Source organism: Artibeus jamaicensis, unplaced genomic scaffold, assembly GCF_021234435.1.
Source record: "Artibeus jamaicensis isolate MK-2021 breed Jamaican fruit bat unplaced genomic scaffold, CSHL_Jam_final contig_1127, whole genome shotgun sequence".
NCBI classification, from domain to species: domain Eukaryota; kingdom Metazoa; phylum Chordata; class Mammalia; order Chiroptera; family Phyllostomidae; genus Artibeus; species Artibeus jamaicensis.
This window is the reverse complement of record NW_026521219.1, coordinates 2460572-2487541: the sequence shown is the minus strand read 5'-3', so window position 1 is coordinate 2487541 and position 26970 is coordinate 2460572. Positions and strand designations below refer to the sequence as shown.

The window sequence follows — 26970 nt, the reverse complement described above, 5'->3', positions numbered from 1 at the left end:
GCCCATGCAGATATCCACAGCTGGTTCCAGCTTTGCTCCCACTGGGTCCACAAAGTGGCCTCAGAAGCCCATCAGGCAGTCGTTATCAGATGATCTCAGGAGGTAGTCAAGAGGAACTCTATTTGCCAGCACTGCCCCAACAGGGATTATTTTAAAACACACGCACACACTCAGAGTAAATTGCCTACAATGGATGGAAATTCCAGTCTTCCCAGCTATGAGCGGAGGCATGGGGGCAGGAATGGTGAGAGCAGAGGGGAAATGTTGGGGGCTTAGCATCAGCACCGGGTGCACAGGACAGGAAGCTGGAGCTGGGAAAGCCATCAACATGCTAGAATTTAAACTCCAGGTAAAGCGGTGAATTTATTCATTCTATAACGTTTATTGTGGGCCTGCTACCCACCAGGCAGAAGTCCCAATTTTGATCCTACAAAGTTGTGGAGGGGAAGAAACATTGTAGCACTTGTGCAAGGCATGCAGTGTCTTTGGGTTTTAGTAACATGGCAGAGCTTTGTTAGTTTCTTGCGGCTGCCACAACAAAGTACCACAAATCGGGTAGCTTAAAACAACAGAAATCCATTACCTGGCAGTTCTGTAGCCTACATGTCTGAAATCAAGGTTTCAACAAGCCCATGCTCACCTCTGACACCTGTAGAAGACTCCCTCCTTGCCTCTTTCCAGCATCTGGTGGTTTGCTGGCAATCTTTGGCATTCCTGGGCTTGCGGCTACCTAAACCATCTCTGCCTTTGTGGTCACATGGTTTTCTCCCTATGCATCTCTGTCTTCACATGGACGTTTTATAATCTTAAAAGAAGCCATTCTTACTGGATTAGCAACCCATCCTACCCTAGCGTGACCTCATTTAACTAATCACACTGCAACAACCCCATTTCTAAATAGGGTCACGTTCAGAGGTACTGAGGGTTCGTAGGACTTCGACAATTAAATCTGTAACAGGAGCTAAAGTAGAAACCCTTTTACCTCTACCATTTTTAACACTCGGTGCAAAAACAAAGTAAGGGTAAGATATCAATTTAAAAAATGTCAGCCCCTAATGATCATCAGCCTCTGCTAAATAAGTCTAGGGACCATGTAGTCATCACCTTCTGAAACAGTTCTATCTGATTCCTCCTAATAGAGGGCCCAAACTTCCCACCTGTAATGATTCTGCAATGCGAGCTGGCAGGTGGCAGCTTTTCAGATATTTGAAGAAAAACGTTAGCATCCACATCGTTTCACCCGCCAAACATCCCCGCCTTTCATCCTTCATCCTAACACCACTCTACCCAAGGGATGAAGTGCAGCACGGCGTCAGGGAGAGAAAAACCTCCCACTTCAGAGTGGAAGTCAGTGCAGCTCCAGAGCAACGAGGACTCCGGAGAGCGCAGCTCCTCCTCAGTGTGGCGACTCAATGGCAGCGGCCCAGGAGGCCGTGCAGGGCGCCAGGGCTAATGCGAAAGTGTTCCCAGGCCCCTCGGCTACAGAGAAGATGGCCACACCAGGTGTGACAGGAATAAATTAGCTCTGTATAACAGAATTTTTTAATTTGTGTATTAGTTTTCTCTTGCTGCCTAACAAATCACAAACTTACTGGTTTAAAACAAAATGTGTCGATTAATTCTCAGTTTTTGTGGGTCAAGAGTCTGAGCATTTAGCTAGTTTCTCATCCTAAGCACTGCCCATACCTTAGGCCAGACCACTCTTTGCTTTGGGCTGTCCTGCAAATTGTAGGGTGTTCAGGGGCATCCTTGGCCTCAACCTACTAGATGCCAGTAGCACCACCTCCAGTTGTGACAACAAAAACAACCTCCAGACATTTCAAAAGGTCACCTAGGGGTCAAAAATCATCCCCAACTGAGAACCATTATACTATCTTTAGCATTTTGCAGAAACGCAGAAAATTCATAGCAGAAGTGTTAAAAAAAAACCCCACTGGGTAGAAATCAAGAAAATGTACCTGAAGTATTGGTATCACGCCACAGGTGCCACAATCCATGTCTCCATTTTCCTGTGTACACAAGCTGTGACTTCTTTATTTCCATATAATATACCAAAGTTGAATGAGTTGTCACTTCACATTTGTATGTGTATATACGACTGTCTCTCCACAGACCCACTCCATCACCAAAGCAAAGACCAAGGAGGGAAGTGAGAGCAGTTCGTAATCAAGCTCCTCTCCCCTCACTCATGCCCCCGCCTCCTCACCCAGCAACACCCACTCTCACCTACCAGCAGACAGCGCGTTCCTCACAACGAACCAGCTCCAGGGAGAGGTGTGTGCTATAGGCATGATTGAAGCTAAAATAAAAAGAACGCTGATACTAAACAGATGGGAATTTTTTAATGTTTTATCGATAGGCCATGATTCTTGCTGAATACATAATAGAGTACAATTAACAACACATTTAAAATTTAAACTTTTGGAATTACCTTGATCAATATGTAAAGCTTTAGTTTCTGAGAAAATAATGTTTCAATAATATTTATCTCATATGCAAAACAGCTTCTCAAAATAGGGGATTTATGAGCACTATTTCGTAAACCTTCCTGTATACAAAAGACATTGACTCTACCACATCAACTGCACCCAACTAAAAATCCAAAACATAAAAGCTTGAAGGACCAGGGTAGAGCCATATTTTATTGAAGCTATCAAAGGTAAATCTCAAAGATCTACAAATGGAACACAGAACGGCCTTTTACCACGGATTCAATATGTTGGTCAGAAGAGTGGTAAATTGTGGCCTCATGACTTGAGAAAGAATTATTCTTAAACATGTAGCTACATATATCAGTATCACCCCTATTACAGAGACACAGACACCCACTGTCAGCAGCCTTTGGCCTGAGAAACTCAAACATCACTTAAGAAATATCTACTTTCCTCTGTTAGAATCATAATCGGAGTCGAAATGGCAACACTTTATGAAATGACGCCATGGAGCACTGTTGTCTGGTGAGGCACCTGGAACACAACAGACTGGCTAGCAATAATTTGAAAATAAGCCTACTCCCACTGATGCATACTTAATTAAAAACATGTATTTACTATTCAGTTTCCTGAAGTCACCTACCAGACTTCTATTCAATGTTGTGACAAAAATAATTGCACCTCAAATTACTCCCAATGTGACTTATTTAATGTTAACATGAATATCATCTGAATAGAAGATAGAAAAATTTTAAGTTTTACAAATGCTATGTTTTACTATAATTTGAAAACAAAGAATAATGAGGAATATGCTCTTCTATTTAACAGAAGCTTCTATTTAGAGAATATAAAAATTCTAAAGCTTAATCAAGAGTGAGTCCACTTACTATAAGTGTCTCGGATTTACAATATGCAAGAAAAATGATGCATCCAATAATAAATATACGATGGCACCTGGATTTATAGTAGACACTTGGCAAACTCAAAAGATGTGTCATCCCTATGTTAAGAAACCTTGTCAAGGAGCTATTTATAGCATAGTTTTACAGAAATTAATATTAAACTTCAATAAATCAAATTATAAAAATTTGGAACTATGATTTTATTTGTAAGGCTATTACAAAGACGATTAATATGCCGACATGTTAAAATACGACGGATTCTTTTAAAAGTGGCAAAGAAAAAAATCATAGCTCCAATTTTTTAAAAATGTCATAAGACAGCCAGAAATGTCTAATGAAATAAATCAATGACATCAAAATAAAGATAATAGGTGTTATATTGCCAGACTATTTATAACTATATTTGACATAAACAAAAATTAGGGTTAAGTATAACTTTAAAAAATAACTATATGCAGGCTGAAAAGGATGGGAGCAGGGAAAATTATGCTATCTACAATTCCGAAAATGTGTGCATGTAGGATATAGTATTGCATATAAGTAACAAACTGTTAGGCAATATTATAGCTATATATCTGGATTTTATATTAGCACAATGCTCCTCAAATTTTACTATAATCAAGATAGTAAACCAAAGATATTGTTGTTAGAACATATGGAAAACATAAAGCATAAGAGGACAATAAAAGGAAATATTTCATTGACCCTGAATATTTTAATAAGCTTTAACTCTTTTTCAGAATTGTATCTGAAGGTAGTAAGATAGTGAAACCAGATATAAAAGCATTGTTCTGTTCTTGAATTGTTTGGCCACTAGTTTTCCCAGCATTCAGTCTCTGGAACCACTGTCCACTCAAAACAAAGTGACGTATGCTAATGTCTTAATAAGGTTCCCTGTCAGTGGGGGAAGAGGGGCCTTTATATTGGTTCCTATCAATAAATGAAATTGATGGCATTCTGAACAGAAGAGTTTCAGCATAAGGTAAAATGAGTTTTTATTACTCATAGCACGTGAAGAAAATAATCTATACTACCAATTTTCACTACTACATGTCCTCCTTTTCTCCTATTTTGGTGGCTTTTTAGGGACTTTTCATCCAAACCCACGATGTGTAGCAAGCTGGCAAGTTCTCTAAGACATGGAGGAGGAAGAGGACCAGGCCTCTCCGCCACAGCCCCAAGTACCATGAGGCAGAGCTAACCGGCCCTTTCTCCTCTTTTTCCCCTTCCCCCCTCCACCTCCTTTTTAATAAATTTATAATAAAAAGAGATGAGTTACAAGATGAGTTTTTCACCTGAAAATCTGAAGAACTTCACAAAAATGTGATAGAGTCCTGGTTTTTAAATGAGAAAATAGGGTCTAAAAAAGATTCCATTCCAGTGTTTCCTAGTCTACTACAGTAAAAGGTCTGTATAAATTACCTACTGAAGGTTATAAGGTCCTGAGAGTCAGCATGAGGCTCCCTGGGCAGGGCGGGTGCGGAGGCATCTCTGCAAACACCCCATCACCTGCTTCGCTGTAAGTTACTCTCATTTCTCAGAAAGCCCTGGGGTGTGAAGGCCAAAAACACCACACAGAGGCCCAAACATAAGTGCTTATTTTAGATCAGAGTGGTTCCAAGGTGTGTGACAGAACTTTTCCCCACTTGAAAAAAATGCAAAAAAGTATTTGTTTGATATTTAACTTTCTCTCCACAGACCATGTGTGAGAATCTTTTTTCCATACAGAGATTTCAAGCTTTAAAACACTGAATGCTGGTGATTTCTTCTTTGGTATCCAAAATGTTCATAAGCAATGACATGAATATCCACTGCATTGTAATTTCTTAAAATCACTAAAAATAAAATTCTTTTTAAAAGATACATTTGTATACTTTGGTAGATTTGTTTTTAAAAAGTTGAAAATATTGTCATGTAGGCTCCTTGGAGCCCACAGCAATCATTTTTCCCACATCCCCTTGAGAGGTATGCTGTGGAGTTAGGGAGTAAGATTAAAGTATTCTTAGACTTGGTAAAAGATCTTTGTTTTTGATGTTTCTAGTATGTTTTAACCTATTTAGAAGGGAATGTAGAAAGGAAGAAAAGAAAGGAAGGAAGACAGAAGGAAGAAATAGAGAAAAATGAGAAAAGAAAAAACAAAGGAATTTTCCTTTACAATGTTCACCCAGATAAATGAATATTATCCTTCAGAATGCAGGGTAAACAATGATTCAGACACTCAAAGTTCAGGACCTTCTTAAAGATTCGCAATGAGCATTAGACGTCCAGTGAGATTCACTGGACAGCTGGCGGTCTGACACCCAGACACCTGAGCCCAAAAGAGCTGCCCAGGACCCCAGGGCATGCCCTGTGGTACTTCAGCCCCAGCCATCACGTCAAGACCCTCTGGTCCCCATAAAACCTCAGCTTCTTTCTCAGACCAGAGAGGTCAGTCTGCTGTGTCTTATATAGGATTTTGTGATCCCCCTGGCTTATCATCCCCATTACTAGCAAAGTTGTGCCTCCTGGTCCAAGATCTTCTAGTCTAAGTCACATAAGGCACATATTGCAATGCATTCCAACCCTCCCCCTGAAACAGAGCCCAAGTGTGGAGCTGAGGAAGTGAGGAGAGCAGCACACCCAGGGCCCCTTTAAGGCAGTTTTCTGTACAGGCCTTAAGCTCCAAACCCACCAGCAAAGGACAGGAAAACACATTCCCTCTCTCATTCTTCTTTCCAGAAGAAAAATAGAGGAAAAGTAAAGGTATGTGGTTTCACGTGGAATGGAAAACCACCATTTTGCTTAAAAAAAATCACCACCTACCTTCTAAAGAGAGGGATGTGATATTCAATTACAAAGGGCACACGAAGACCACTGTGGGTGGGGGAGTGGACAGTAAGGTTAAGGTGGATGTGGAAAGGGAACAGAGCAAGCTCCTCATTCGGGTTTCCTTCTCCCGAGTCCTAGGAAATTTGTCTTTAATACTTTAAAATGGACTCAGAGCTGCCATCCCAGGGGACTGCCCTGCAAGTCTGATGCCTCAAATCTTTGGAATGTTAAAACAGGGCAAAATAACCTTCAGACTGGGCCTAAAGCAACACTGGGTCTATAAGGACAACCAGAAAGCAGCTCTTATGACTACCAGACTCATGGCCTACTGGACTGAAAACTTAAAAACATAGAATTAACATCACTATGTTAGCTATCGGCATCAATAGACGTGCCTTCTTTCTAGTGATGTCATTGTTTTCCTTTCCTTTCTCAAAAATATCTCTTGTCACTGCCTCCTAATCCAAACACTATTTGGGCTTCTGCCTGAATCTGTGCTTTCCAAATAACTATTCTTTTTGATCTCAAATAAATGCTTATGCCTCTCACTTTGGCCTTTTATTTTTGAGTTATCAATATTAAAGAAAAGACTGATGTTTAATAATGTTTAGGAACCTCATTTCTTCTGGAAATGAAAAGAATAATGTATCTAAACTAACACATTTATTCTGGAGAAACCAACACCTCCCCAAAAAACTCTAAAATATTTTAAGAGGGAAAAATAAAGCTATACAACTGCAATGATTCTGAATTTTGTTCCACACAGAAGTCAGGAGAAAAATCTATGCAGACATACATACTAGGACCTATTGTACACCATCCCCATCAACCTCATAAAAAGAAAAAAATTGTTTTTCAAAACAGAAGCAATATTTGGTTATGAAAATAAGACAATCACGTGTGACTTCTGGAAATGTGTTACATGGAGTCCTTAAAACGGGAATCACAGCCGATGCTGCAGAGAGAACAGAAGCAGGGAACAGGAGACGAAAAGGACTGACGAGTGAGGAAGGGAGGCCGATGCTCCATTCCCGCAGTGACCGCAGCTGTGGGAGTCTCCGCAGAGGTCACAGGAGGACAGCTGCGCCTCGGAGTTGTAACTTCTCACCGCTCGCCGCCCTGTTCAGAGACGGAGATCAGTGTACACATCTCCCTTGTTCAGAAACCTTCGCTTTGCCAAAACTTAAAAGCATTTCAGTACACTTTTCTGAGTTTTCCATTCTCCATATAATTTTATTTTTCTTTACAAGAAACAACTGAAACGCTCCAAGGGGCCCCAACTACTAACCAAATCCAAGAGAGAAACAATGCGTTCAGTCCGATCTATCCCCCACCCGCAGTTGGCCGGCGCGGAAAGAGGGAAAATAGCCTGCAGCTGCGCGCTTCGAGGGCGGGCACAGCGAGAGCGTGGACCGCGGGAGATTTTAAATTGAGGGTTGTTTCGCCTCCTCAAGGGCTTGTTTCAGGGTGACGTTTCCTACGCATTCAAGTAAGGTTCTGATCATTAGAACTACTGAAAAGAGAGATATTTGTATTGTATGCTGTAATTGGAAAATAAATTAATGTCTTCAAAAAGAGATATTTACCATGGGCTTTATTTTAACATACAAAAATATGAAGAAAACTCTGTTTATGCAATGTGTTGTTTCAAGGCTTTAAAAGAGCAATTTTCAACTGTTGGGCTGCAAGAGTTTATAAAGCATGCAATACCTGACTATTTAGTCAGGGGCACTGACCGCTCTTCCCTTTGACTGTCAAATGAAAAAATAATGACAACAACCAACACAGCAATAGCCCTCCAATGTGAAGGAAACAAAATTACCCCTCTATTTTTGGTCAGATGGGCAAAAAGTATATTTTTCATGTGCTGCAGAATTTTTGTAATTAGTTTATGTGTGCCATGATATCAAAAACATTGAAAATCGTTGCTTTAAAACATTAAGTACCCACTATTAATTGTAAATAAATTTTTAGAGAATAAAATAAATTGAGCATATAATCTCTAAAAACTATTCAGTTTTAGTAAATTTTCTTAGATAAGCCAATATGAAAAAACTATACGAAGCACTTATAACTCTATAATAAACCTACTATAAAACAAGTGATTTTAATTTTTACATTTTTAAAAATTCTGTACTCAAATTTCTTCATGAGTTTTCAATGTTGTAATGTTATAAATATGTTTTTTAACTTTGGAATTTTTAAAAAATGGGTTGTTAGATTTTATTATTCTGATCTTCCTCAAATGTTCATTTTAAAATGTGTCCCTCATAAATAAGTTGTTTTCCACAAAAGATTTACATACACTGAACCTTTTTTTTGTTTCTTAAACATTTAAAATGTTCTCCATATACCTAAAAACATCAACTGGAGAATTCTGCAACTAGGTTAAATAACCAGGTTGGTAACCAGGTACTCTCCTGAGTCTCCACAGTATATCCCACCCTTCCTAAACCAGGAAAAAAAAACATCATCAGTGTTTCCCCCAAATGTCCCACAAGAACCAGACTGAATGCTCTTCCCAATTCCACCAGGAGACAAAAGAGGAGAGAAACTGGCTTGTTGATTTAGGAGAGGGAACTGGCACTACACCTTAATTTTAAAAGAATACTCGGTCGGAAACTATCGTATTTGGGGAACTGTAAGATGCACTCCCCCCCCCAAATTTGGAAGGAAACAGGGGTTCATCTTATAGTCCAAATGTAGCTCACCTGGCTCACTGGGGCAGGGGTGGAGGGGTGGCGGTGGAGCCAGGTCACAGGTTATTAAATATTTTACCACATTTTTTTTGCTTCAAAATTTTTTTTCCTATTTTCCTCCTCTAAAACCTAGGTGTGTCTTATAGTCCTAAAAATACAGTACTAATAATGTCAACAATATCCTATTTTAAAGTGCAATGTCTACAACTACCTAACGTACACAAAAAAGCTCATGATTCTTGTGCATTCTGATGATTTTAAGCCACCAGGAATGTTTTTCAGGGTAAGTCTTATTACAGGGTGAAATATCAGCCTGGAGGTCACACAGCCACAAAAAGTCACTGCGACTGAATATAGACTCACCCTCATTAATTAGATGATCTCCAAATCAGATCTCTACTTTCACATCGTATACTTCCAACATTTCATAAAGTAAGAAGTTACCAGTAAAATTAGAGAAGATGTTCATGTCCTGTCCTGAAGAAGCCCCAGTTTAAAACAAAAGCCAGGCAGAATGGGTGCCTGGAATAGGGGCAAAACCTTGGAAACTAAACATAACTGGACTCTCTATGTCATTTTTCTTTGTAAATTTTGGAATTGTGAGTTGAAAACCTAAAACATTATGAGCAAAAGCATGACTTTTTAAAAACCTATGCTAAATGCTCTCATGTGACCTTTGTAAATGATCAGTTGTCTTCATTTAAATAGAGAGCTTGCCTTCTGCTCCGCCACCTCCTAGACTTCCCCCAATAATATGCCCCCAACGCAAAAACCAATGCAGTTGGTCACCTCTTTGAATGAATGAATGAGTGAATGAATGCCTGGCTTAACTCCTAAAGTAATAGAAGCTTCAAAACACACTTACTTGGTTCATAGTAATCCACTATGGACACAGAAGCATCTTGTGTATTTGAAACTTTAAAGTTTCTCACAGCAGGAATATCGACACAAAATTGGGTTTCATTTACCTTGAAAAATACAAAAGACCTTTAAGGAAGTGGCAGACTATGTGTTCATGAGAAACTAAAACTTATCATTTTAGGAAACAGATATAGAAACTAACATTTAGGTAGCACCTCTACATGCCCCATACTGTAGTAAGCACTTTATATAAATTATCTCATTTAACTCATAAAACTATCCTTACTGGGCAGGCATTGTTCCTACTTCATCTTACTGAAAGGGACAGATACTGAGTGGTCAAGTAAGGAACAAGCCCCCGGGTGCATGCTCCTGGGCCTAGTGCCCCGCCCAGATCCCCTGCCTCGGGCAGTGCACCTGCGGCCACTGCTGCGGACGGCTCCCAGCACCCCCTTCACCAGAGAATTGCCCTCAGCTCATAGGAGCCACTTCTCCCAGTAAGTGAGGTGAACCCAGGGTGGACAGGTGCACCCCACAACCAATAACTGACTGAATTGAAGTACAAAAGGCCAGCCTCCTTGCCTCTAGGAGAAGCAGCTTATACCACTCTGGCAAAAAGACTAATTGAGGAATCTGAAACCGATAAATTCCTTCTAGAATTCCATCATGCATCAATAAGCAGTAAATGAAAATACAAATAAATCTGTTGAAACATAATGGACATTCAAATTAAGATAACTGTTCACAAGAACAGCACAGGTACAGGACAAACTCCAAAACCAATTACATTATTAAATAAAAACCTTAAACTCGTTTTTCAAGTTCCAAATCAGTCCTGTGGCTTTCAAGCAGTATTTAACATATGAAAATTACTGGCGAGCAAAAGAATTCTAGAGATCCTGAATTAATTTTAACAGGTTTTTAACCAGACTGATTTTTGAAGCCTTAAAACAATGAGAACATTCAGGAACTAGCTTTTTAAAAGTAGATATATTCCTAAAGCAATATTTCTGTTTCAAACTTGGCAAAACTGGATGGAATACAAAACATACATATTCCCCACATGTAACACAAAATCCTAAGAACACTTAGAACTCAGTTTCAATTCAACCTATGGATTTCACAGAGAAATTAGAAGAAAAGAGTAAACTTATACACCAGCAGGTCTGAGATAGATATAACAAGTCTTGAATTCTTTTGCTTACATTATTCTCACATATTTTATGTACCTTATTCTTGGGTCAGTAATTTTCATATTGCAATGGGATGTATGAAAATTATATAATAATTATGTGTAAAGACCAAAGGTCTAAAAATATTCTTCTATGATTTAAGCACATAACTTCAATGTAGGAATAGTAACCTACTTGGAATTTATTTAGAGCTTCATAAAAGCATTTTAAAACATGTAATTAAAGCTTTCATCATGAGTATTTAAACAAATATGTCGAGCAAGTCCCTGAGGTGGGGGAAGGCTTCTCCAATAGAGAACTAAATTTAATTTTTAAAACTCTAGGACGGCAGTTTCTGTATATGTTATATCTGGCATAAAATAATAATTTGGTTACCAAGACTTTCACTGGGGTCATCATTAATAGTAATTATTTTTAAACTAATTTTATAACAATGTCTTATTAGTGAGGACAAACACATGGTTGCCACTCAGAGACACAAAAAGCTGAAACAATGAATCAAAGAAAACATGTGGCAAGTAAGGGAGGCTTCAAACACAACAAATGGTAGCTTTGTCCGGGGCCACCTGCGTGCAACTCAGGTTTGCTACTTACAGAATCCAGGTACAGGCTGAGTTTCCCCTGGTCGTGCTCCACCTTCCTCACCATCTCGCTCAGGGGGACCGTGCCCGAAGGCACAGTGAAGCCGCTGAGGAGGTTCACTTCCATGAGGGCCATGCCGCTTCGCTCTGGGCCCAAAAACCTGAACCAAAGGGACAGAATGGAAGAAAAAATGGAATCTGTTGGCAAATTATCTTCATAGAAAAATGAAAACGGCCAGGTGTCATTCCAAATATTACCATTTTGTTAAAATATGTAAAAGTGTCTACAGAAACTGTAAAACAGGTAATCCTTCCCTTCCAGGTGTGAAAGTCTTGGAACTCTCAGCAGCAGGAGGACTAATGACATTACCCTGTGCTCACCTGAAGGACGGTATGAAATGCCTGTGTGTAACAGGCTGTGCCTGTGGGCCGTGCCAGGCACAGCCTGGGCGCCTGTTCAGCAGGCAGCTCTGTTTTCTAGTGGTGGTTCCAAACTGAATCTCACATTTCCCTTTCTCAAACGCTGACGGCCCCAAAGGTTCCAGCTGAAAGCCAGGAACCGAAACAGAGGCATCACTTGACCACTTAGCAGCAGACCCCGGCCAAGTCTTTAGCAACCTTTTCTTCATCTGGCTTTAGAAAAAGAGGGTGAGTCCTTCCCTTTGTTCTCCCGCATACTCAGAGCACATCTGGTGTTTTCTTTGGCCACTTTGAGAGAATGACAAGCCTCGGAAAATTTTATCACACTGCATAGTCCTCTCACCCTGTTGTATACAATGTGAGCATCAAAGCACCTGGGCACCAACAGCATTCTGTCCCCTTTAAAATAAATATTTTTCTAAAATGAATAGCTGGCAAGAGCTTTCTGTTTGGAGCAGGAAGAGCCAAGCGTGGTTATGGAAAGGAGTCTGACTCCAGTGGGAAAGGATCAAACTCTGGGAAGTTAGTTCCATTGTCCTTTCGCACAGTGAACCCAGCAGGGCTGCTAGAAAATCCTGCTTTTCAGAGCAGGGAACCCACACCTGCCGAACATGACCGATGGAGAAGCCACCGGCGCAACTGCTCACTGCCTGTCCCAACCGTACAGTCTCTCGATTCGAGAACTTTCTAAAGGAGTTGCTCTCAGCTTTGTGTGTGTGAGCAAATGACCAGGAAAGCTGAGGAAGGCAGCTTTGCAGGCCCCGCTTCTCTCACATCAGCAGGTTCAAGGTGCATCCCTTTTCCTTACGACTCAACAACACCCTCAGAGGCTTTGGACACAAACCAAATTTACCTCAGTGAGCGCTCCCAGCAGCTGTGAGCACCCTGTTATCCAAGGTGTGGATCTTCTACACTGGAATATTTTCACTATGTCTAAAAAACTACTCTCTTCATTGAATTTGCCTGCTCTTCTGAAGTGTTGAATTAAAAGTATAACTAAAGAAAACTAACAAGAAACACCAATTTGGATGTATTAAACATGATTGGTTAATTTCCAGTTTTCATCAATTAGACCTTAGTTTTATTAATTTTTTCTATACAAATTTGTTATGAATACATAGAAAACTTGTAAATAATTTTGGACACAATGAGACATTCTTAAATATAATTAGTAGTTCATGTATTTCCAGTCTATAATCTATAGTGTAATGCAAGAGGGTATGAAGTGATAAATGGTAATAAAAAAACAATACAAAGTAAAGTAAAAAAAAGTGTAATGCATAACTGAAATCTTTGTTAAATGTAACTCTTTACATATTGATAAAGTTAGATAAATATAAACAATTAAATCTACAAATCTTATATTTAAAAGGGAAAGAGGAGGAGGGGAGACTTAAATAGATACCCACCTTGTACACACATTCAAATTCAAGTGGTTGATATCATCTTTGTTATCTTTTACAGCAACATCTAAATCAAAGGCCTCTTGATTTGGGGCAGATCTTCGTCTTCTGGAAGACTCCGAATTTTTCACATTATAAATAACATTTAGCTGCAAAATGACAAGTTAGCATAAATAATAAATTAGCAATAAATTATTAGCAATACATTGCCATCATTATGTATTCTAAGTGTTAAGAATTCTCAACTACATTCACAACCTCCAACCTAGAAAAATATTCGTTTTACTAGTTAATGAAGTATCACTATTAACAAGCAATGTTATAAAAGTTCACGAAAAATGATTTTTTAAATTGAGAAAATAGTTAGGGAACATTCCAAAACTGATGTCACAGACTATCATGAATGATATTCATGGGTATGTTTTTTTTTTCAAAAACATAAAACATTCCATAGAGGGGAAAAGCAAAACTACTGCCAACTTTCTTGAGAGTATCCACTAATTTTTAAGCTCTGCTGCCCATCTGAAGTCATTTTTCACAAACTGGAAAGTTAAGAAATTCTAAGATAAGTCAAAACTAAAACAGCTAAGAGCCTCAGCTGAGCAGAAACCTGTTCAACTGCTAAGGATTCTTTTTGATCACACAACGTTTTTCTTTTTTTGTTCTCTCTTTTAATGGTTTTATTTATTTATTTATCCATTTATCCATTTATTTATTTACTTACTTACTTACTTACTTATTTTTAGAAAGGGAAAGGGAGGGTGAGAGAGAGTGAGAAAAATGTCAATATGCAGTTGCCTCTCAAGTGCCCCCCACTTGGGACCTGACATGCAAACCAAGCATATACCCTGACTTGGCATCAAACCAGTGACCCTTTGGTCAATTCACTGACCCACACCAGCCAGGATTAATCACACAACATTTTTCAAAGGTGATAAATTAAATGATGGTTATCAAGTCAACTGGATCTTTTTCAGCATATATATTCTCTGTGTCCGTGAACACCAATGGAGTGTGAGCACCCTTTTCCTCAAAGGGATCCTAGGATCAGAAGCTTGGGAATATATTCAAAATTTTCCAGGCATACCTCATGTCAAGTTGAACTGGAATCTAAATTTTTTACCTCTTCCACTTTTTTTGATGCCAAGGTTCATGAGACTTCTTCCCATTGTGTATTTTTTTTACTTATATTTAAATCTCACACACACACACACACACACACACACACACACACACAACTAAATCTCTAGTACCCATTGTGAATTTACTCGTTTTTTTAAAACCAAATTTTAAAACCAAATTTTGGTTGCTTTCTCAGCAGGCTGACAGCCCGAGGGTGCAGAGAGTTTTCTTTGCCCTTCTTTGTCCAGGGCACTTACAAAAATACCAACTAAGGGAAATCTCCATACCTATCGCTGGGTGACCCACCTTTTGCAATGTTTTTCTCCATCGCAAGAAGTACCTCTGGTCCCTACCTTTTGTTTTCTGCACGTTGATACTGACATTGGACTGACAAACATTCTGACCAGTAGGTGCCATATTTACTGCTGTGCCCTTCGAATCTCAAGTAAAAATCATTTGGCTTCAGTAATTTATCTACATTTAGTTTGTCAAGAATGAATTTCAACCAATTTGGTGGCTTAAGTATACATATACAATTTTTCAATTGTATCTAAAATATTCTGTGTTTTGCTTTTAGATTTACCGTTTGCATTGAAATATAGGTTAATGGAGACAACTGTACTTGAACAATAATAAAAAAAGTGGAAAAAAAGAAATATAGTTTAAGAATGAGAATTTTCACATGGTCTTTTTCAGTAAAGACCAATACAAATTAGTTACTCTTTTCTCTTTCAATCTTTTTCATTGAATACCATTCCTTTTAACTGTGATTATTTTCCCTTGATTTAAAAAAAATTCACTTGTTCTAAGTATTAGAAAAATCATCTTAAAATTCTTTGGAAGTTCCCAAATTATACCCGACCTTCCACCCTACTTACTAAGTATACCGGTTCCCTTGTCTAGAATAGTTGTTCTGATTTTTTAAAAAGTAGCTCTTGTCTATAATAGTTACTTTTTAATTTTCTCAGTAATTCTTTCAGGGTTTGCTTGGTTTGTGTTTTTCTAATCAAACACAGAATCATTTTTGGTCCTATCACATATTATGTTAAATTTCTACTAAGATTTTCAGTCCCTATGATTTTCATATATTATTTAGTATAATAATTATTTCATTCAATATTTTCACACTACTTCCATTTTATTCTAACCCCTACTGTACCATAAAAGGTAGATTTCTTTGGATTTTCCTCCTATACCAGAGCATAAAAAATGCCCTGCCCTAATGGTTTCACTTGCTATTATAGAAGATTTTACATTAAAAGACACATTTCCTATATTAAGATCAATGACTTGTAACACTATGTTGACCTTTATATCATTAGATGAATATTAAGTTGTAAGTAAAATGCATATTTGTTTCATTTTATCTTGATGCAATACTATGCATCATAGTATTTTAATTATGAGCTGAATTTTGATAAAACAAAGTGGAAGTGCACAAGAATTCACATTAATAATATTAGGGAATTTTAATCCTCACTTCAGAAAGCACATAATAGCCAAGAAATATTTTTCCAATAGATTATCCATCCACAGAGTTGCTGCCCACTCACCAGCTAATCACAGCTCTAATACCTTTTATTTAAAAGAGTGATTTATCTGGCCTAAGTCACAGAAATAATTCATTAAGGATTTTATACATTGTCTAGGTTGAAGATTTAGCACTGACCCAAACCAAAGAATTGTTATACCAAGTCATATTTAGCTAAACAAAACCTAACATTATTACATACCTGACAAACAGCAAATCCAAAACCATTTGCAGAAATATTAACTTCAGTTGGCTCTACCGCAGCAAGCTGAATAAAGGTGGGAGGGAAAAGTGAATGAGGCTAATTTTCCATCTCTAGGCCCTTCTGGGTAGCACAGGAGAGCAGTCATCCCTCATCAGGAGTGTAAGCCATCTGTAGAAAGTTCTAAAAACTTTACGTGGCCTCCCCTGCCCAAAGCTGTGGGTCAACCACCTTAGAGGGGAAGGCAGAGCAAGTGAGCACTCCCCACACGCCCTCCTGCCCCCTAGGAAGGAAAGTCAATGCCATGGACAGGACTGCCTTCCATAGGGGCCGATGCATGAAAGACAGGAGCCAGTCATCTCTCTCTGCTAACCTCCCTTAGCTGGGGCCTAATCCCCCCAGACCTTGCCGAGAACACAGTGACACATCATCGGTGCCTGTGATTAAGTTTATTCCTTCTTTTTCCTTTCTCATAACTCCATTTCCAGTCTTGAAATTATCACTTTCATCCCTTACCCTCAAGCTCCCACAAGGTTACCCAGGAGGATAAAGTTAGGGTCTAGCATAGACTCTTTACTTCATTTCAAAGGAAGAATTCTACTACTGATTTTATCAATTCTCCAATGAAGACGTGTGGTGAGCTGAAAAGAATGTGGTCTTTGCAACCATGGATCAAATCACAGCGCTGCTGTTACCCATAACAGGATGCTGAGCAAGTCACTTAAATTCTCTCTCAGCCTCAGTTTTATCATGTGTACAATGGGAATGAAAGTACTTACTCCTTAGTGTTGGGTTTGACAAGTAAATGCAATAGCACATGTAAAGAAATTTAGCACAGTGCCTGCAAAGAACAGGAACTCAACCAGTGTTCGCAGTTCTCCCAATATGACAGTGCCCACGTTTTCTCCTTTTTCAAAGTTCCCATCCCCTCCTCCCTTCCTCAGCTCAGCAATCAACCAGAGGCATGTACTCCTTCCTCCCAATCTCTCCACTGGGCTCTGGCAACAAATCTTTGTTGAGGTCAACAAAACAGAAATAAAGCAGTTTTCCAGCATTACGGAATCATCTACGAATTTCAAATAACCACCCCTTGCCCACACCTCTGCCGTCTGGAGGACAAAGCGGTTCTGTGCATCAATCAGAAACTTCACAGGACTCTGTGAACTGGACCCTGTCACGGTTACTTGGATATTTGTCCTTTCTGTGTTCATTAAGGCTGCAAATTCGGACAGGGCCTTCAAGGCCACAATGGTGTCCTGTAGAGGAAAGAAAAACATTTGTGCGTATGAGTGTATACCAAGGTCTCCAAAGAGCAGAGTCAGTGATGTATAGGAGCCCACTATACATTCATCTACCTTCCTTCAGAGAGGAACTCTCCTTTACTCATATTTGAATCGCTTTGACCTAGAGTATAGGAGAGGCTCAGAAAATATCTGCTGGATGGAACTGACCATCTACGACATCAGTTATCACAGATGAAGAAATGGCTGACATAGATGAGGAACAAATGTACTCCATGTAAATATCAGATATGACATAAACATGTTAAGAAAAAACTAAAATCAGTAACTTAAAACTTTGACTTAAGTTACTAAAGTTTTACACTGCCAAGTAATTTTATAAAGTCATGAAAAAAAGCAACCACATACTTCTTAAAACTACAGAGAAATGGATAATAAATTTAAAACTATCATCACTCGCCTGCGTAGATGCAAAACCTCCCAAGTTGTTCCTCTGCCCGCTCAGCCACCTCATGATGGGGATGCCCTCCGCAACCTGCCGCTGCAGGAAGTGGGAGAGCAACGCGTAGGCGGCAACCTCGATGTCCAGGGAGCTCGGCTGCCAGGACTCAGAAAGTCCGGACACTGACGATACCCAGAACTGCATGCCTCCTGCGAGAGGGTGGTAATGACAGTCTGAGCAATTACAGAAAAATGACGTTTTATACCATTAAAGTTGGTCCAAGTTTTGCTTGACTAACATAAAAATAGGTATATTTCTATGTATGTATATATCTATGCCAAGCAAAAGTATATGTATTTCAACACATGCATATAAACATGTACTTATACGTCACTTTTTAAACTATAAAGCTTACAAATTTCCATCCTTTTCCTATTGCTTATATGTGAAGATGTTTTGATGAAAATATTTCTGCAAAAGAAATTCCATATGTTTGGCTCAAGACTAAACAGCTATAAATAAAAGACAAGACATACTATACTCCAGAAGATAATGTACATAACTTTTCTGACCGGGCCATCCCCAAAATATTTTAGAATACATTGGCAAGAACCCTGTTCTGGGGATCTGCCATTCACCAGTGCTAATGTTCTGGGAAACCTCTCCTTTTTCATTATTTGAAAGTTGGTGTTATAAGTTCAAAATCCAAGCCCCCAAGAAAAAAACGAGGGACCCTGGCCAACTCAACAATCTTCCCGAGATATTCCTACTAGCCCCCAGAAGCATATCTTATTTGGTGCCTTCCCCCTGCAAACACTACTATTTAGATGATGATCACATGTAGTGGAATGTGTAATAACTGCCACCGAGCCAAGTAGAGAAGAAGAAATGTCAAGGAGCGCTCCAGCTTGGACGCAATGATTTTCTAGTCCCTAGCACAACAATAGGTAATAAGGATTCGATCTAACTTACTGCTAATAATAATACATTATTTTTTTTACAGTCTCAGAAGTCTAAAGTTACCCCTTCTTGAATTAACAGGACTTTGAATTGGTGGACATTACCTACAATTATTTCAGCCCATTCATCCCCATATCTATCTATCTATCTATCTATCTATCTATCTATCAACTATCTACTATAGGGTAGATACACTCAAGTATCTATCTATGCACACACACACACCCTGAATCCCTGACTATAGAGGTCATTTGGGAAGTGACAATATTTGTACCTTTGTCCTGCTGTAGCCCCTAAGCAGCCCCCAATCAAAACATATCATACACATTAATTTACTAACAGCCTTTTTGGCACTTGCATTTTTATTAACTGGCATTTTAGCAAGCACTGTGCATTATCTCCTTTACTCCCCACGGCAACCCCAAAATTGGTCCTATTCCAATGTTATGATTCAGGAAACTGAAGCTCATGAAGAAAAGTAAGCTTAGTCAGAATCTGAACCCGGGTCTCTCACAAACCAAAGTCCACTCAAGGCCACCAAACCATAACTGGTGTAGAGAACTCAAAAGATAACTACTGACATCTGGCAGAAAATATCTAAAAGAAGAAAAGAGTCAAGCCTCGAAATTCTCTAGCAAACTCCTGGGGGCAGTAGCGTGGCCACATCATACCCATGTGATCCCATCTGTGCTTCCTTTTTCATCCTGTTTAGAAACTGTAAATGCCATCAAGCTCCTAGCTGGCTTCCACAGTTTCTCACCTAATTTATAAATCTTACAGTGCACGACAGTCTCACAGCCCCAGACAGGACAAGACCACGTGTTACCTTCTTGCTCTGCTCTCCCCGTCAGCAGGTGCAAAGCCTCCTTGGCTGTGGGGCTCGCCACGAGTGACAGCGCATAGGTTACAAGAGCCAGGGTGTAATTGTCTGAGATTCCTCTGTTGAATTCAGACTCCAAAAAGTCGACAGACTCTTGCACATCAAGATAAGGCTTAAAAGAAAAAATATTTACCATTCAAAATAGCCCCCCAAAAAGTATTGTCAAGCACTTATTCAACTTTGTCCTAGGCAATGGGAATCAACAATGATCATAGACATTTACAGATTTGCTGTGTGTTTTGAAAATAACACTGCCTTTTAGCTTCTACAAGTAAAAAAGGCACCATTACTTATAGGAAATAAAAAGTAGAATTTTTGCCAGTGTTTCTCCCACTGAATATCACAAACTCAGGTGAAAGCATCAAATATAGCTTAAGAAATATATTTCTCATATCTAACCTCAGGTGTTGAAGCTCTAAATTCAGAGGAACATTTATCTTTCACATGCCTAGTATGGGACTAGGAAAACAGCAGGAGTTTAATATACACAATGGCTGGTTTGGATCATGTGAAATGCAGCCGGCATTAAGCAGTAAGGCATCAATCACCAAGACAGCTCTGGAGCAAAATTAAGCTCATTAGCATAACTTTCCATGTACACTCACTCTCATCCAGACATCCGTGCCCATGTACCACACTTCACTTCTTTAGAGTGTGGGTGTACTTTGTATTAAATTAGCAGACACGGTAACTGCTCCATGAAATTTTAGAAATTAAAAAAACTTTTGCCACCTAAATTTGCTAGAATGCACTCCCAAATTCTGAGGAATTGTCTGTTCCCCAAGAAATTAACCTTTCCAATGACAAATTACATATTGACTTATCATACCCACAGCAAGTACAACATTTTTTATTGGAAAGTATTTCTAGGATTCTCTTAGTTACTCTGAGACAGTGGGTCAATACTTTGATTCTCAGATTTTGGAATGTGGCCACAAATGCAAAGCAAATGGGGGCCCAAGTTCAGACTTTGAGTGTGATATAAAATTATGAAACTATTCAAGTTTCCAGACACATATTTGATCCATCGAAACCTACATTTATGATTTCCCACCCATCATTTATGAAGTTAAAGATTAAATACCTGATACTTTTTATATTTCAGGAGAGAAGTCACAATATAAGCTGTAAGTGTTACAGGACTTTTATTGCCACCTTGCAGCTCGGTGTGGATCACTCTTCCTGGCTCCCAAAATTCACCATTGGGTTTTTGACGGTTTTTGAGCCATGTATACGTTCTGTGTAACACATTCTGATCAATATCTATGTAGGGATCAGCTTCAAGGAAACATCTTAAAACAAAGGCTGACAACCTTGGTAAAAAAGAAAAGGCGGGGGGATCACATAAAATACAATTATAAAGTCCTCCAAATAACACTGAGCAAGAAAACACCAGCAACAACACTTCTTTCCCCATCAGAAGGGTCACCAAAGAGAGAGCCACTGTCAAAGAAACAGGGAAGAAAACGACAAAGAGGTGACATAGACAAACTGGACCTAGTTTCCACTAGAGTGTGGCAAAAAAATTTTAGGTCAATTTAAAAAATATCAAAGTTAGGAGGGAATTTAGAAAAAAAATCCAATACAGCCTCATTATTTTATAGATTGAGAATTTGACATTCCAAGACAGTCAAACAAATTGTCCAAGATTATCCATCTTCAGACTGTTCTAGGTATTTACTAAGAATGAACTCATTACATTACTTCACTTAGCCCTTAAGTTGCGGATAATGTATCAGAAACTGTCGTGCTGTTAAATAGAGGAAATGGATGTTTTCTTTCCTACAGGACAGGAGTCAGCAAATTATAGCCTGTGGGACAAATTTGTTGGGCCAGATCTGAGTCTGTTTGCAGCCCAGAGTCTGATTTTGTACCTCTCCCCCCACAACCTTCCCTCTAAAAATGGTTTTTAAAGGGAAAGAGAGGGATGAGAGGAGAGGAAAGAATGTGCAACACAGACACCATGTGGTCTATAATGCCTAACATATTTACTATCTGAACCTTTACAGAAAAAGCTGGATGATCACTAGATGTTGAGGCAAAAAGAATGTCAAGCAATAAAACACTGAAACTTTTCTATTTATGGATCTATATCCTGACTCGTGCCAAAAGAAAATTTGAACCAGATCTGTTTCATCCTATAAAAGATTTAGTGTGGTAAACATTACTAATATTCAATAATATCCAGCTCTTTTACTTTGAGGATGCAGAGGAATTCACTTCCTTGCCTCCCTGAAATTAAGCATGGCCACGTGACCAGCAGTGATAATGATAAAGCGAAAAGAAATGTTACATCCAGGCTGAAGCTTCCAATTGCCAGTGCCGCACACTCCAGCCTTTTCCCAGGCAGAGAGAGGCAAGCCTGGAGCTTCCAGGTAAGAGGAGATGGTGGCAGCTGAAGCATAGACTGTAGAGCCCCCTACTGGCCCATAGTGGAAATGCAGTATGCGTAAGAAAAACTGCTGTCAATGAGCTACTGAGATGGGTTCATTTTTAACAGAGCATGCCCAGCCCAACCTGACTGATACACTCAGTCTTTCTCTGAGTGAATTGAAGAGAGCAAGGGGATAGCAAGGAGACAGAGTAATCATCCAAAATCAGCCATGAAGAGATTCCATTCTGGAGAAAACTCTAGATATTCATTACTTAATTCTGTCACTGTTTTTGCACACACACAAAAATAACCCTAAAGAAACCGCACTGACTGCATTAACACAAAATTCATGTTGATCATATCAGAGTAGAGAAAAGGCTGTGTCACAATCACCCAGTATTTCTAACTGATTTTTCTTGCCAGCTTCACCATCATCACTTGGTATTTTTATTTCTGCTTTTTCCACTAAAAAAGGATTTATGACTTACTTTTTTCAAACAAAATTGCTTTGTTAGTGTTTTAAAATCATATTTAAAAAGGAGAATCTCTTTAAAAGACAAGCTACAAGAAATGCAGCCCCAGAGCCATTATATATATATGTGTTATATATATGTGTTATATATATATATAACACATCTTTCAATTTCATGGCCATTGTGACCAGTGAGGGCCCATTCCATGATGAAGGTTTCTTCTGTCAGCAGAAACACTTACCAAGTGCTCCCTGATGGGTCATCGTTCCCAAAAGCACTGAAAGAGCCATCTTCCCGTTGGTAGAGAAGTTCTCTCTGGTAACCTAAGGGCACCAAAATAGATCAGCAATGTAATCAACCTGCAGTGAATGGAAGTCTCTGATCATGCATTCATACTGAGGAAATATGGGCAGAGAATGGGGAGGAAAAAGACATCAACTCAACAACTAATATTGAATACTTTCCATGGTAAGTGCTGTGGAAAACTTAAAATACCAGAACTTTTCGAGCAGAATGCCTAAAATAACCACTGATGTATCCTCAAAGTAAAGTAAATTCAGAGGAATACTATAACATAGACAAGTCCAGCCATTCAAATTAAAGTAAATTAAAGGCAGAGTTTTATTTCACTCTGTAGTTTTTACTCCAATAGTTTCAATACTTAGTCACCTAAAATTGTTTGCTGCCTAAGAAAAAACTAAAGTATCACTACTAAAGTTTAAAGCTAACACAGAAAGTGAAAAGGCTTTCTACTTTTAGGCCAGCAACAAAGAGGGTTGGAGGAAGGGCAAATTGTTAAATAATCGAAGACAGTGCCTCTAAAATTTTTTGGCCATGGCCAACAGAAGTAAACCAAAGACCAACTGGTCTGCCCACCACATCAATTCCAAGTTTTCACTTAAAAAAAAAAACAAACAAAGCAAAACCTCGATGGTAGTAATGAAGTCTCATTATAGAAATAAATTAGGAAGGGGGTTAAGGTTCATGTGTCTGCTGTAATAAAAGCAGATGTTTCATATTTGCAAATAAATGATGGCAAATAAGAGGCAGATGTTTCATACTTGCGCAGTGATGCATGCAGGTCTCAAAGTCCAGTGACTCAGAAATTATAGACTGAACACTAAAGAGTCACCCAAGAACCCACAACAGACTGACTTGCCAAAAATGAAATTAAAATAGCAATAATTTATCATTAGAAGTCAGGCATAAGCAAGAACCAAAACCATTCCAAACTCCAGGTATTATCAATGGTTCTCTGATAACCAAGAATTCTTCCAAAAATCCCAGGGTTCCACTACAGGCAGGGAGGGCACACGCCGTGAGCCTTCAGCTCGGCACATGGAGCTCGGGAACCTCGAACATTTGTAACACGTTGAATTTAATTCCCTGTAAATTCTTGCAATAAACATTTTTACATTATGAATAGCACATTTTAGAAGCATCAACAATGATAATTATTCATATTTGATTAATAAAACATGAGTATTAATATTTTAAAATCACAGTTAATCTGGTCTTGCCATGTCCCCAGCTTTTCCCAGTGAGCCTCTCCACAGGAAACCCCAGCTCTGTGGAGCTGATGTAAGCTACAGAGAGACAAAATACGAAAAAAAAAAAAACACTGCTTCATGGTGACCTTCAAGGCCATGGTAAAAGAAATATACATTAACATTTAAACGGTGACAAACTTTTGCTTAATTTAAAGAAGGGGATGTAGGTTATAATCTTTATGTTTAAAACTAAAATATTGTGGCACAGTCATTAAATAGCCAACCTTTATCCAAACACTGACTACACGTCAGGAACTGTTCAAAGCCTTTTCCGGACCCAAATCATTCTTACAATCATTCAGGACCCTGTGATGTAGATGCCATTATTATCCCTTTTTACAAATGGTAACAGTGGAACTCACGTGCAAGGTCACACAGCTGGTTGGTACGGAAACTAGTCCTTAGCCAAGGCCCACCTGTCTGCAAAGCTGCTGTTTCCTATTCATTCGGAGACTTCTTTCAATGATTACTGTATGGAAAGTTCCTAGCACAGTACTTTCTACATGGCAAGCTCTCAATAAGCAATAGGTATTATTTTGTAATACATGTGGAAGAAAAGCCTTTCCAACCACAGAATTTTTTTAAAAGTTGACAAATTTCACTACAAAAATTTTGTTTTTACCTTTTACCTTTACCTTTAACTTATTAGCAAAGTTAAAAGATCATGAATTAGAAGAAAATGTTTGTAACATATAAGAGAAGCAAATGGCTAATATCCCTAATATATAAATGTTATGTATACGTTCATATATTATTACAATATCTTTATACATATATATAAAGAACATTTTTTAATTTAGAGAAAAATATTTAAATCTACAGGAAACAATGAATAAAAAAACAGACATTTTATTAAAAAACAAAGAAAGATGGACCTTAATATATGAAAAATGTTCATCTTCATAATGAGCAAAATGCAAATGAAAACTAATTGAGATGCCATTCCTCATCCATCACATTAGCAAAGATCCAAGAGCTTGACCATTCACCCCACTGGGGAGGCTGTAAGGTGACCAGTACCCACCACTGCTGGAGGGAGTGCAGAACAGTAAACTCCTGTGTAGAAAAATGTCCAGGGGGGTTCAGCCTATGGCCTGCGGTTGCACGTGGCCGAGAATGGCTATGAATGCGACCCAACACAAAATCATAAATTTACTTAAAACATTATGAGTTGTATTTTTTTATTACATGTCACAGTGTATTTAATGTGTGGTCCCAGACAACTCTTCTTCCAGTGTGGCCCAGAGATGCTGAAGGTTGGACACCCCTGGGCCCTTTTGACCCAATAATCCCACTTCTAAGAATCCAGCCTGAAGATACACCTCCAACACCACCAACATGTACATGCAAAAGATTATTCCCTGAAGCACTGTTTGCAATTGCAAGCATATTAGAAATAACCTAAATGTCCCCAAATTACACGTTGGTTGAGTAAACTTTAGTGCATACACACAATGCATTACTATGCAGCTGTGAAAGAAGAATAAGGACTTTCTCTGAACTGCAATGTAGTAATTTGCTGGAAATATTATTAAGTGAAAAGGACAAAGTCTAAAGTAGCACATGTAGCATACTACCTTTTGTGTAAAAAAAAAACAAGAGAACATATGCGTATAAGTTAGGTTCTGCAGAGAGGGGGACAGAGAACCTCGGAACTAAAGAAGTTACCTACGAGGTCAGGGAGAAGGGACACAAGAGGCACAGACACACTTTGCATACGCCTTTCAGAATAAGTTTGACTTTTCAAAAGATATTAATGATCGACACACTCAAAAAGCCCAGTAAGAATGAAAAAAGTTAAATAATAGGCACTATTCATGTCACCTTAGTTCACTTTAACATGTTTTAGTTTTCTTATAATGTTGAAAAAAACAAAATAAAATCACTTCCTTTTTCAGAGCCATCCAGGGATCTCAGAGAAGCAGAATAATTTTCTAATACTCACAAAGGAAATTAGCAAAAGAGTCCAAGGCATTCTCCCTCAATTTCCACGTCAGGACTAAATCTACCAGGAAAAGTTGAACTGCGAACCCAGTCTGACAGAGGAGAGGAGGTGGAAGGAAGAAGAGAAGAAAGCAGAGGAAAAGAAGAGGAGGAAAGAAAAAAGGAAAGGCTCGTGGCCCTCCATCAGCACAGGAGGTGCTTCTGTGAAAGGAGGGACCGACTTCAAAAAGAAGACCATGTGCCTCCAAGCCCCAAGATCACATCAACAACTGCAGTTCCAAGTATGAGTTATGTAAAACCGGTCAGAGAGATGAGCTCATGGAGATGAGGTCAGTGCTTATGGAAATTACCCCCACGTGGCTGACCTCCAGCAGTCCCCATTAATATCAACAACTAGCACCATTCTTCCACCAGGGGCAGCCAGCCCGGAGGGGGGTAAGGACGCAGACAGTCCCCCACTGGGAGCGTACTTCTAGAGCTGGCTTAGATAAAACTGTGAATCTAAATCACCAGCCCTGCACCCAGGGCAAAACAAAGGAGAGAATTAGAACCCAAAGTGAGGGGCTCATCTGGCTGCCCAGGCGGGGGTCTCCTGTGAGGCTCCGCTCCTCACCTGACACCAGCCAGGCAACCGTCAGAGCACCCTCGGCTGCTGGCCCTCCAAACCCTCCACTCCATATACAGAAAAGCACACTGTTGACTCAGCTGTGATGTTTCTCGGTAATACCACAATTCAATGTTCCAATGTAGTCACCTAAGTTGGAGACTTGTCATCACGATGGGTGAGAAAAGCAAAAATATAGTGTTTTCCAAGTGTTTATGAGGAAGTAAGAGTATAGCCTTTAAGTTCACCATTTTATGAATAGTTCTTGAGTTAAAAAGTAATAGCTCTTGAGTTAGAAAGTAATAATAGTATAATCGGAATTAACAGACACCCTGAAAATTAAAATAC

General features: G+C 39.0%; 1 protein-coding gene across 1 annotated transcript in view; it reads right to left on the bottom strand.

Moving 5' to 3' along the window:
* Positions 1-2340: 2340 nt before the first annotated feature.
* CD109 (CD109 molecule) overlaps positions 2341-26970 on the bottom strand; it is a 118796-nt gene continuing 94166 nt past the window's right edge. Inside the window, exons 24-33 of the mRNA XM_037147406.2 lie at positions 22766-22847; positions 20762-20990; positions 19624-19789; positions 17856-18046; positions 17255-17410; positions 16155-16220; positions 13306-13448; positions 11490-11637; positions 9707-9809; positions 2341-7261 (exon numbers count right to left, since the gene is read on the bottom strand). Coding sequence (XP_037003301.2) covers positions 7086-7261; positions 9707-9809; positions 11490-11637; positions 13306-13448; positions 16155-16220; positions 17255-17410; positions 17856-18046; positions 19624-19789; positions 20762-20990; positions 22766-22847 — 1460 coding nt within the window. The 3' untranslated portion in view covers positions 2341-7085. The remainder of the gene's footprint in view (positions 7262-9706; positions 9810-11489; positions 11638-13305; positions 13449-16154; positions 16221-17254; positions 17411-17855; positions 18047-19623; positions 19790-20761; positions 20991-22765; positions 22848-26970) is intronic.